Source organism: Danio rerio, chromosome 12, assembly GCF_049306965.1.
Source record: "Danio rerio strain Tuebingen ecotype United States chromosome 12, GRCz12tu, whole genome shotgun sequence".
Lineage (NCBI taxonomy): Eukaryota > Metazoa > Chordata > Actinopteri > Cypriniformes > Danionidae > Danio > Danio rerio.
The window spans coordinates 27,506,386-27,520,175 of record NC_133187.1 but is presented as its reverse complement, the minus strand read 5'-3'; the positions used below and the strand labels follow the sequence as shown (position 1 = coordinate 27,520,175).

Genomic DNA, 13,790 nt, shown 5'->3' with positions numbered 1-13,790 from the left:
ACGCACACACTCATACAGTACGGCCAATTGAGTTCATTCAATTCACCTATTGTGCATACCTTTGGACTGTTGGGGAAACCAGAGCAGCTGGAGGAAACCCATGTGAACGTGGGAGAACATAGAAATGCCAGCTAACTCAACCGAGGCTCAAACCTGTGGCAATTTTTCTGTAAGGTGAGAGCGCTACCCACTGTGCCACCATAAGTTACATATCCTAGCTAAAAATGCAGTAAGCTGTTTGTATGTAAAAATAATATTAATAATCAAATAAAATAATAATATAAAATAATATTTTTATTGTAAATATATAAAAACATTGAATGTATAATTTATTGAGTTATTTATTAATATATAATGAATCTAAAATATAATAATATACCTATACTGATTATTGATTAAATATTAACTCGAATATTATTTTCAAATATTAATTTGAAGGACAAATTGTTTCCAGCCCTTCCGGCCACAATCCAGTACTGGGAAACACCCATACACAATCATTTACACACACACCCATACAGTACGGCCAATCTAGTTTATTAAATTCACCTCTACGTCTTTGGACAAAAAAATTATTAAAATAAATTCTGCTATAATATAAGTCACACCTTTTGTAAGAGCAGAATGTGAGTGAAGTTTTACCTGTATATGACGCCGTGCTGATGCAGAAACATCAGTGCTGAAGTGACCTCAGCTGCATAAAAACGAGAGCGAGCTTCATCGAACTTCCGTGAGCGCTGGATCTGAAACATCAGGTCTCCTCCGTTCACATACTCCATAACAAAGAACAAGCGATCCTAGAGAGAATTAAAAAGACAACAAAAAAGACACTTAATTTTTATTGAACATGACTCAACATTCAGTAACAGACAGTGCTCAGAATATATATATACTGTAAGTATACCCCTCACAATTCTTTTAAACTTAGACTTTTTAATAGGAAGCTATACAATAATATATTTGTACATATTAGTCAGTACTGAAGCCAAATCTGGAGCTTATCTAACAAAATAACTTACGATATCAGTCCAAAAACTAGTACAGACAAATTTGTATGTTATAAAAAATATTGAATACAATTTTAGAAAAGAGAAAAAATCAAGAAGCAAAAAAATTGAAAAATTTAGTTGAAATTTTGTAGTTTTTAATTTATTTTGGCAAAATGTTGCTTGAATTTAATTATAGTTTTCAATTTCAAGTATGTTTGGTGAAAATATATAATATTTTAATAAATATATCTGTTTAATAAATCTGTTTTGTTTAAATCCACCAAAATACATGGCCTATATTCACTGAGAAATGGATTTTTTAAATTTTGTGGACTCAACTATGCTGAGCATTGTATAGTTTCTCTTTCAACACTCTTCCTGATGAACAGTTAGGTGTTGCACATGGCAGTAGACAATCGTTTAAATGTGCTTATTTGATTACCAAACGACACAATAAACACGGGTAATAAAATATGTTTCAGGAAGTATTTATTGTAATGTAACTATAATAAGGAAATAATATAATAAGGAAAATCTGGGATGCAGATTCTGAGAAAAGGGCAAATTGATAAAAATATTTGGTGTACACATTTTATCGTACTCCATTGTTCTCTTTATCCACATCCTTTATGATCCAGAAGTCGAGATGCATTTTTATTGGGCCGTTACAATAAAACTAGCAATCAATTCATAGAAAAAAAAAAATTCCAGGAAAGCTGCAGTAAATAAACCCTGCAGAATTTAAAGTGTAATTACCATAGATTTGCTATTTATATAAAAACCACTTAATCCCCCTCCCCAAAATAATAAAAAAAGCTTATAAAAACATTTATCAGTAATAAAAAACTATCAAAAAAGTTTAATAATAGGTCAAATATGAGATAGAATTCAATTTACAAATGTAATTTGAAATGCACAGAAAGCATATTAATCACAAGTAAATGTGAATGTAAAAAAGGAAGCTGACAACATGTTACGTGATGTGACAACACAGTTGGGTTTCGTAGGTGCTAGTTTTTGTGGCGTTGCCAGCCTAAAAAGTTCAAGAAGTGCTCACATCTGGGCTTTTTTAGAAGAACACTGGCATTTTTAGCTGAACAAATCACTTCGGGACATGTGCCCTAACAATAATAATGTGTTATTCAATCATTAATAAATGGCTTTTTAACCTCTTTTAATGATCTTCTTTCTTGATATATGCAATATTTTATTTTTGTTTTGAATAATAATCAAATAATGCTAATAATTTAAAATAATGGTCAGTAAATGTATTTATTAACATTAACTAAGTATGAATAATCTTGCAAAGCATTTAAGAATCATAGTTCAACATAAACTACTGCATTATTAAAATTTAAACTTGCTTGTTAACATTAGTTAATGCACTGTGAATTAACATTAACTACCATTATTTAACTTCACATTAACATAAACATAAATAAATGCCATAATAAATGTAATACTTTGTTCACGTTAGTAAATACATGAACTAACATTAACTAATGGACCATTATTTTAAAGTGTTACCCAAGAATTTAATGTAAATAAAAACTGTAAATGCCTGATAATAAAACTGCTGTGTCATCATCAAATATTTGGCAGTGGTCTGGTGCTGTCATTTACACTTTTGCATACTTCAGCAAGTTGGTGAGTTTATAAATTTGCATGTTTATGTGTATCAATGGGTAAACATGAGATCTTTTGCTGTGCAAATAAAATAAGCGATCACATTGAATTTTGATGAAATCTAGTGGTTTGAAGGACAGCAGTGGCAGTGGCCACTGTCAAATGATTCTTCTCCAAAATATGTCTGAAAATATTTTTAAACTGTAAATTCAGCAAAAATGTATGTACTGTAAAGGCGAACTCTTTTTAAGAACCTGTTAAAAGTTGATATTTACAGCACAAGCCACGCAGAACCAGCAGAAAGCTGTTAGAGTTTGAGCAAACTCTTAGATTTAAAGCACTTTAGTATGAAAGAGCCTTGCTGTTTTGTGCCAACATAAACTTCATAAGCATTATGTAGGGAGATAATCACAAAAATAGCACACTAAATCAATCAGGACGTAGATATGTTAAATCACTGTAAACGTGAAGTGCTGGGTGATATTTAATTCAACATACACAATGAAGTACTGCCAGAAATGACACACTTCACATTCCTTGAATGACGTTTCTAAGCCGTGACTTCAGGCAAAGAAAGTTCTCTTATGTAAGTGTACAAAAACCTACTTGTGTGTATTTTGTTCTTCATTCAGAGTAGAGGAATTTAAACAGGATGCTTAAATAGTTTGTGTAAATGTGCCAAGAAATATGAAGGAGGCCCGCCCAAATCCAATATGAACAAACATTTCCTGGCTCTAATTAGAAATGAACAAATAGTCTCTTCCGTTTGGGTTGAACCACAAAACAGCGGCTCTGATTGGAAGATATGAAGGCAGAGTCAAAACTGATTTAGTTAAAACCAGCGCTACTTTTTTCAGTTTGAAACTGAACACAAGACAACCTCTTGAATTGTGTCATGAATGCAGAAAACGCTGTGTATCGTTACATCTCAAAATGACAATGTGTGTGTGTGTGTGTTATGCTGGGCAGTTCTCAGTCATGCTGCAACAGACGGGTGGCGTAAGGAAACGTCTGTTTAGTCTCATCCGTGCTTATATAACGTGTTATGAAAGGCATTTTCAATGGCTTATTTTCTAAAGACTGCAGGTGCAGGACGCTTCTGACAAACCGGTAGTGCAAACACAAAACAGCCATACAGTACACAAGCATGATAAGACCTGTAATCTGCATTATCGAAAGCCTATGGATGTAAATATACATGTCAACAACTCGCAGTACTTCCCGCAGTATTAAAGGGTTAGTTCACTTAAAAATGTAAATTCTTTCCCCCTTCATGTGTTTAAAAGAACACTAAAGAAGATATTTTAAATAAAATATAAGACAAATGGCCCCAGCAGCCAAAATTCTTGAAAGAAATGGAAAATGAATCCAAAAAAATGGATAAAGGTTTAAAGCCACACGAGGGAGAGTAAGGCCTTGTCCACACAAACACAGGAATCTTCAAAACCAATCTTTTTTCTATGCAGTTTTATTGTTTTCTACACATAAAAACTAAACTTTCAGAAAACTCCTGCCAGGGTAAAGATTTTCCTAAACTCTGGGTACAGTGTGGTCATGTGGACCATACAACCGGAGTATCTGCGCCATTACGACAGCGCGCATGCTGTTTTCTCTATTCTCAAGTCAAGTCAAGTCAAGTCAAGTTTTATTTGTCACATACATAGCAATACAAAGTATGACCAGCAGTGAAATGTAGGTCAGGTCTATTCTGGTTGAAAATAAGGCTGGGTTCACACCAAATGCAGAAGAAGCTAATTGAATTTAATTCAATTCAATTCCCCTATATAGCACTTTTACAATGTAGATTGTGTCAAAGCAGCTTAACATAGATGTTCTAGTAAATTGTAACAGTGTCCGTCCAGTTTTCAGAGTTGAGTTTAATTCAGTTCAGTTTGGTTTAATTTTCACAGCTGGAAGTCCAAACACTGAAGAGCAAATCCATCAATGCTCAGCTCTAAAAGTCCCAAAACAAGCAAGATAGTGGCGACAGTAGCAAGGAACAATGACTAAAGTGAAGGAAAAAAATCTCAAGAGAAGCAGGTTCAGTTGGGCACGACCATTTCTCCTCTGGGCAAACTTCTTGTGCAGAGCTTCAATCTAGACGCTGGGGGCTGGAGAACACTGGACGTCCATTATGAAGAAGCTGCAGGTGTGAGTGTAAATGAGGTAAATTCTGCACAATCCATGCAAACACATTGCTGTATTCCATGTAGTCTAAACCATGGGACAGTAATCAGCCTCTGTTCTTAAGTTTGCATTGACTTGTATGCAATTTACTCGCAAAACTGTTTGATGTGAACTCAGAATAAAAGTGTGATATCTGCTTTTTTGTGTGTTTTCATGTGAATGGGAAGTTTTCTGTAAACAATTTTTGTGTGTAGTTGTGGCCTTAATGATGAGTTAATTTTCATTTTTGGGTGAACTGTCCCTTTAAAGCCATGCTGGATACTTCTAAGGGTGAAAATTTCTTTGTAGATAATGTAATTATTGTGCCATTTTATGAATGGAAATGAGGGATTAAAGGGATAATTAATGGAAAAAAGTAAATCCTTATTTATAAACTTGGGGAAAAGTTGACCTTGACCACAATAATATATTAGCATTCCAAAAAAATCTCATCAACCCATGCATACAAAAAATAGCACACAAATGCAACATTCTGACAAACCAAACCAAAATGTAATAACTTTGTGTATGAGACTCTACTAGCGTCTCAGTTTGCTCTGAATCATCAAGAAAAGGCACACACATCCACCAATGTGATTAATCACAATTACCAGATTAATATGAAACACAATATCTACATTAAATGTATCTATACAAAAACTATGAGTCAAAGTCAGGAGTTTTGTAAATAATACAAGAAATTTGAAATATACAAAATGTATCAAGTGACCTTTTTTTTTAAATAATAATAAATTTTGATCTGCCATTATTTACAATTTCAATAAGAATATGTTGTTAATTCTTTTTACTTTATTTATTTATTTATTTATTTATTTATTAGGTCTAAAAAGAGGGGCATGTGGCATTAAAAAATGTAAGTAATGACTAAGTGTCCATTTCGGGGTATATATATATATATATATATATATATATATATATATATATATATATATATATATATATATATATATATATATATATATATATATAACAAAAACAAAAATTGTCATGGATACTTGAATACTGATAAGACAGAGAAGGGGAGGCAAACATCAACAACTTAATAATTTTTTTTTTAAGTTTTTTTTTTTAGTAATGGTAATTACAAAATGTACAATAAAGTTTTCTCTTTGGTAAATGTTATGTGATGTAACAGTAATGTTGTCTAATGTGTGTTTATACATTCAGGAGGCATGGCTTTTGATGGAGATTTGCAATGTAAGCTTTCAATGCTATCAGGCTAATATTAGCATATTCCAAGATTTCCTATTGCACTTGTAATATGCATCTCATATTGTTATTTTACATCAAACTTATAAATACAAAACATCTTCAAATAAATATTTTAAAAAAACTTAATAAACTGCTGGATGCATTCAGAAAAAATTAAGTGATAACAGTTTTCAATGACAAAAAATCTATTACAAAATTGAATCATGATCAGGGGGCTGGAATGAAATCCAGACCTTCAAAACAAGGGTGCATCCTTTTACAGTAGGTCTATATGAAAATAATTTATAAGTACTTTGAATAAGAAGAACTACCATTTAAAGAAAAAAAGATGTTCTGAGACTGCAGTCTAACAAATGAAAACAGGAGAAAGTGGAGAACAGTTCAGACAAAATGCTGGAATGAGATACGTTTTTGTGCTCCGGAGAGATCTGAGCTCAAGTTTGGCCACACTACAACATTTTCAGAGTATTCGAAGCAAATTCAACTAATAATGAACTCTGGAACCAGTGTGAGAAACATAGCAATTTAGAGAGAAAGGAGGAAGAAAATTATTCTCAAATGACCTTTTCTTCCTTTGGAAAAATTTCAAGAGCTACAAAAACATATGTAGAAAGGCAGTGGACACACATTACACAATGCCCTAAAACTTCACATATAAGCTTAATTTTGCAAATATATAAATTTAATCAAAGAATAGCGATCTGAAATTATAAATATAGTTCAGATTATACTTGAATTGCATAGAAAAAGCTGAATCTTTTTTTTTTTATTCTCTGCAGACTTTTGACCTGGTGTAAAGTGACTGCTCATTTATAAGTGAATGTCATTTTTTGTTTTTAATGTCACAGTATTTTAATAATTAAAACGCTAAATAATAATAAAATAATCATAATGTACTAAAATTACATTGAAATCACTGGGATGTGAGAAATCTTCTGTTTTGTCTGGCAAAATCAAACCATACTTAAAGCTGATTATCATTTGGACTTAAAAAGAGCTGGTGAATACAACAGGCAAGGCAGTGGCGCAGTAGGTAGTGCTGTCGCCTCACAGCAAGAAGGTCGCTGGTTCGAATCTCGGCTCAGTCGGCGTTTCTGTGTGGAGTTTGCATGTTCTCCCTGCCTTCGCGTGGGTTTCCACCAGGTGCTCCAGTTTCCCCCACAGTCCAAAGACATGCGGTACAGGTGAATTGGGTAGGCTAAATTGTCCGTAGTGTACGAGTGTTTGTGTGAATGTGTGTGTGGATGTTTCCCAGAGATGGGTTGCGGCTGGAAGGGCATCCGCTGCGTAAAAACTTGCTGGATAAGTTGGCGGTTCATTCCGCTGTGGCGACCCCGGATTAATAAAGGAACTAAGCCGACAAGAAAATGAATGAATGGTGAATACAACAAAGGTATGTCTCTAATCTGGTCAAAACATAAATTTCAAAAATAACCTTTTTGGTCAAATTTGACAATAAGCTTCCAACAGATAATGTTAGGGAATGCATGTATGAACTAAGAACTTGTACAGCATTGTCTAATCATAGCTCAACATTAACTAACGCATTACTACAATCCAAAAGTTAACACTTTTTTTGAAAGGCACCTGTTCAGAACTTTACCATTTTGGTGTCTGAATACAGTGTAGCTGTTTATGTAGCCTGTAGCTTTAAATGAAAATGAGCTGCTTCTCCCCACCCAGCGCTTACGTGCATGTCTGCTTCTCATCATGCATTAAGTCAGATAAACAGAATGACAGACTCAGATAAAGCTAAAATACAGCTCATTAGTCAAAAATACCAAGCAAGTTTATTTGATGTATTTGTGGTGGAGTTTATTCAAGCCTTTCTGAAATGATGAGTCTCACACAAATGCTGTTTGCAGTAAACACACGCACATATTATACCAAGACCATGTGGCCATAGTGATTATATCGGTTAAGAATTACAAAGCAGTTTTACTGTCCTTCCTTATTACAAACATGCTCTGTTTGAACAATGTTTTAAACTTATAAAACTTATAAAAATCACAGGGAGTTGGAACAAATATTTTAATCCTAGATTATTTGCAAAAAAATGTTCTGTGGACATGTGTATACATGTTATCATAGAATAATAAGTCTGTCAATCAATTCGGTAGGCGGTGGAAAACCGTTCCTACGTCACGTTGAAGTAGGCCTCAAAATCACTGGGATTCGGGTCCTATTTTAACATCAGGAAATTTTTAAAAAGAGACTTGGGTTTATATCACTCCAATATGACAGTGGACACACTAAACATACAGACAGTTCTGTCCAAACAGACTATTTTTCGATAATCTACAGAACAAACCATTATTATACAATAACTTGCCTAATTACCCTAACATGCCATTGACCTATAACCTAGTTAAGCATTTAAATGCCACTGGGGGGCTAATAATTTAGAGGGGCTAATAATTCTGACAACTGTATTTGTAACTAATTAATATTACTCCAGAGAAAAATGAATAGCTACGTGCTATTAATGTTGGTTAAAAAGAATTTACAATCAACAGCTTTATTTTCAAACTAACTAACTAACATTAACAAATATGAATAAATACAGTAATAGACAAACATTGTTTGTTTATGTTAAAAAAATGTCAACATTATCTAATGAAAAATTATATAACCTTTCAATAAAGCCCAATGTCTTATTGTTATTGTGAGTATGCACCAATAAAAAGGACAGTTTGGAATGATGCTTTACTTTAATCTGTATGACCGAAAATGACTGAGGACATTATGTTGTTTCTGCTGTTTAAGTGAATTGCTGACACATTTGTTGAACCGACTAAATGTGACATCTAGATGAATAATTTTAATCTAGAAAGCTCTAAACGGCATCATTAGTGAATCACCTGTTGTTCTCCTCAGTCTCACTCGACAAATAATGCAGTACATTAGCTTTACCCTGCAGCCCACAATAAGGGCATTTTGACCCACATTCACATCCTAACTATTCTATTCAAATGCATATACCCCACACCTTTCTGCTGAAAAAAAAAAGATTATTATTCCAGTAATTGTTTTATTTTTCCCAAGGGAGCACACAAACAGCAGGAATGCAAAGGCTGGTAGCAAAATAGCAAAGAAGGGCGTGTCTGTTAGTGAAGGGTCAATTATAGTGCTTTAAACTTTGAACATTTCCTCTGAACTTTGAACTCGTATGATATTCTTTGACCCTGAAGAAGGATATCGTCAGAATGGCCCGCAACCTCATCTAGCAAACCCCGTGGGCTCACTCTGCTCCTCGATAGCATCACCAGCTGCCCTTCTAGACCATATATCATAATTAATGTTGGTGTACATCAAGTCTGGATCCTCTCACCATTCCTGTTTTACTGTTTTCAGACACAATACCTGTCGATTTGAAGTTGTGTAATCCATGGTAACTTCTCTACGCAGATAACATCTTTCTTGATAGAAAAACACACCTTTAAGAGCTTTTAACAGCAAGATTTTATGGAATCTCTATAATTTTTGCAACTTTTTTAGAACTTCCGATTCAGGTATCTTTGGGAAAAATGACTAGGAATAATGAACAGCAGAAAACGGTCAAACTACGTGCTCTACAAACAAGTGTTTGCATGATTATACAAACAAAGAAGAATAATATAATAGGAAAATGCCAGTTTGCAACATCAAGCAGCAAAACAAGCTGTTTTTAACATCTAAAAATGAATGGAAGTGAAAGATTCAAATGGCTGCACCTGCTCGTATGCAAATAATAAGGTGAATACAAGACTGTTGTTCACATTACTGGCCTTTACAACATGAACATCTTGTTCTTTCAACATGAAACACGAACATGATAAGACTATGTATTGAACGAATATGTGAGCAAAACATCAATAGAGTTCAGTAAAATGCTGCTTGCTATGGCAAAAAAAAACAAGAGTTTTTCCAAGTCTTGCAAAACAGCAGTAATTGAAGATAGGTGGGATTTTGAAGACCTCCATCCACAAGCTTCCCTCAAAAAAGTTCAAATTTATAACACCTATATACTCTTATCCTAAGAAATCTTAACATTACCATAGAGTGTCAAACATAATGTCTAAATTTAACTTGCATAAGCGTTTACTTTTATATGAAGAATAAAGATTAAGAGCTTGAATCTGTAATGTTTTGTAAAGGTGGCAGCAGAGTGAAAAAGTTAATTTCTCATTTTACAAACTCCCTTTACTATTTCGATTTTAGAATAAATGGATTTTTAAAGTTAGCTTTGGGCTGTAGATGATAAGACATGGTATATTTACTGTGTCAAATACATTTTTTTTTGGTTGAGTAGTGTGCACATACAGTATTCAAGTTGACTAACAAAACTTATTCCTAAAAGTGGGAAAGGCGTGAACTTTATTTATGAGAGTTTAATTAATGAGAGTCTAAATTTTGTTTAGACAAAAGTCCTGTCACTTAACAGAAGTAATGTACAGTATAGAATATAAAGTCAAAGAGCAGTGGGGAAAGAAATAACATTGTGTATGACTCCCATGAGCTTGGAGGACTGCATCCATACATCTCTGCCATGACTCAAATAACTTATTAATAAAGTCATCAGGAATGGCAATTAAAGCATTCTTGCAGGACTTCCAGAGTTCATCAAGATTCTTTGGATTCATCTTCAGTGCCTCCTCCTTCATACCTCAGGCTGTTGATGTTGCCATTCACTCTGCAGATCTCTTGCACACCCCACATACTGAATGTAACCCCAATCCATAATTTTCCTACACTAAACTTGACTGATTTCTGTGAGAATCTAGGATACTTGCAGGTTCCAATTGGTCTTCTGCAGTATTTGTGATGATTGGCATGCAGTTCAACTCACGATTTCTACCTTCTGCTACTTTTCCAAATTATCAACTAGAAGTCAAGTTAGTTACTCTTACAACTGGGATTGACGACAAAACTTTTGTCAGGAAATTAAAAAAAAAAAAACTGACGGACAGACGGACAGACAGACAGACAGATTATAGATAGATAGACAGACAGACAGACAGACAGACAGACAGACAGACAGACAGACAGACAGACAGACAGACAGACAGACAGACAGACAGACAGACAGACAGACAGACAGATATATAGATAGATAGATAGATAGATAGATAGATAGATAGATAGATAGATAGATAGATAGATAGATAGATAGATAGATAGATAGATAGATAGATAGATAGATAGATAGATAGATAGATAGATAGATTTGCCTATGCCTAGTGACTGAATAAGAGGATTAAAAAAAGAAGGTAATTTCTCTCACTAATTGTTTGCAAATAGTTTGAGACAATCTGTCATTTTCAACCCAGAAGACAAATTTCAGACACTAAATCTGAGCTTACTTGGATCTAGATTGCTTCAGAGTAACGAATGAAAGCACATGAAGGCTTCTGGGTTGTAACAGTGCTAGAGATAGTGATAGTGATAATGACCTCATGCGTGTCTGTCCTAAGCTGAGAATGAAGAACACACTCACGTCACACTGTCCAGAACTACAACAAACCACAAGTCAGAACTGAGGATTTTTTTCACTCTCCGCTTATTTCATTCTTCTGACTGTTGGGAATTTGTGCAAAACGATTCATCAAAATGAAAGTAATATTAATAGAATATTCACTCATGTCATCACTCACAAACCATTTGTTCTGTTTTCTGCTATTTTTTTATATCCTTCCTGACTTCAGACAAAACCTTCCTTAATATTTTAGCACTGTATGTCAAAATGACTTTGTTTATTATAATTATAATATAATATAATATAATATAATATAATATAATATAATATAATAAAATATAATATAATATAAAATCAGTGATATGTTATAATTAAATGGCGTTACTAACAGTGACATTTTATTCAGTATCAAGTAAATTATTGCTTCCCCCGCTACATCGCCATTGCCATTACTGACAATAAAATGCACATTACTATAAATGAGAACACTGAAGCATTTTTAATGTGAGCTGTGTCTCTCTTAGCCATAGGACCTCTCTTTCTATAGGGCGTGTGTGTGTTTGTGGGTTGGGGCGGGACACAAACAACCAGTGATTATGATTAACTGAGTATGTGATGATTGGCTTATATAATAAGCATATAATATATAAAAATAATAATAAAGTATAATAATAAAATATAAAATAATAATACAAATAAATAGTATTAATAAAAATAACAACAGCACTAATTACATATAGGGCGAGGCGGTAATGCGGTAGGTAGCGCTGTCGCCTCACAGCAAGAAGGTTGCTGGCTCAAGCCTTGGCTGGGTCAGTTGGCATTTCTGTGTAGAGTTTGCATGTTCTCCCCATGTTCACGTGGGTTTCCTCTGGGTGCTCCGGTTTCCCTCAGTCCAAAGACGTGGTATAGGTGAAATGGGTAAGCTAAAATTGTCGTAATGTATGAGTGTTAATGAGTGTGTATGGGTGTTTCACAGTGATGGGTTGTAGCTGGAAGGTCATCTGCTGTGTAAAACATATGCTGGATAAGTTGGTGGTTCATTCCACGGTGGCGACCCTGGATTAATAAAGGCACTAAGCCGAAAAGAAAATGAATGAATGAATAATTGGATAATATAATATAATATAATATAATATAATATAATATAATATAATATAATATAAAATAATATAATATAATATAAAATAATATAATATAATATAATATAATATAATATAATATAATATAATATAATATAAAATAATATAATATAATATAATATAATATAATATGAAAATTAACACAAACTTTTACTTATGGGTAAAAAATTATATTATCTAATGTTGCAAATAAGTTTAAAGTCCCAGGGAAATTCTCCAGCGTGATCGAACTCTCCACCCCCCCTTCCTTCTGTCTCTCTCTCTTTTTCCCAAGCAATCATTCAGACTTTTCCATTTTCCAAAATCCTCCTCACAGTCTTTTAACACGGCCCCTTTTCTTGTATTTTCTATCTGCAGAGGCATGTTTGCCCGCGGTCCCAACAGGCCTCATCAGAAGCAGTTGTGTAATGTTATTTACATTTCTGCAGCGTAATTACAGCGGATAAGAATATGGCTGCGATCCCAAAACTGATTAAAACCAGAAGCAGCAGTTCAAAAAGAGTACATGACTCCTCTTCCCCGCCCCAAATCACGTCTTCCTTTTCTTTCTGCCCCTTTCCTGTTCTACCATTGCCTGCAACCATCCATTTTTTGCATCTAACGCTTTGTTGCCTTCAGTCAGTGAGTGTCCTGTGTTCTCACATGAGGGCGAATGAGAGGGGAGAGTGAAAAAGAGAAATGAGGACACTAGATATCACTGTGAGCGTAACTGGGCCATGGGAGGGGAAGCTAAACAAGAGACGGAAAGAAGTGAAAGTGCAAAACAGAGAAGAACGGGGCAAAGAGGCAGAAGATGAGAGCGATAAAAGCCCCAGTCGAAAGGATGTCAGAGACTTTAATGAGCGCAGTTAGAATAGAACAAGTCTCACTTCAGATCCCCTTCCTTATTCGCAGATACAGTTTTGTACAAAAGTTTGTGGTGATTTCTTGAAATTACCAAACAAATGAACAATTTTGACTATTAGACTGGAGTATTTATTCATTCATACATTTTCTTTTTGGCTTAGTCCCTTTATTAATCTGGGGTCGCCTCAGCGGAATGAACCGCTAACTTATCCAGGATATGTTTTACGCAGCAGATGCCCTTCCAGCCACAACCCAACAGTGGGGAACACCCATACATTCTTGCATTTACACACATACACTACAGTTACAATTTAGCTTATTCAATTTACATAT

At 34.2% G+C, this 13,790-nt stretch overlaps 1 protein-coding gene across 2 annotated transcripts in view; it reads right to left on the bottom strand.

Moving 5' to 3' along the window:
- The window catches only part of prkcea (protein kinase C, epsilon a), a 130,229-nt gene that overhangs the window by 38,569 nt on the left and 77,870 nt on the right, over positions 1-13,790 (bottom strand). For both annotated transcript variants that reach the window (XM_005156293.6, XM_005156295.6), the window contains exon 11: positions 643-797. In XM_005156293.6, the coding sequence (XP_005156350.1) occupies positions 643-797 (155 nt within the window). The remainder of the gene's footprint in view (positions 1-642; positions 798-13,790) is intronic.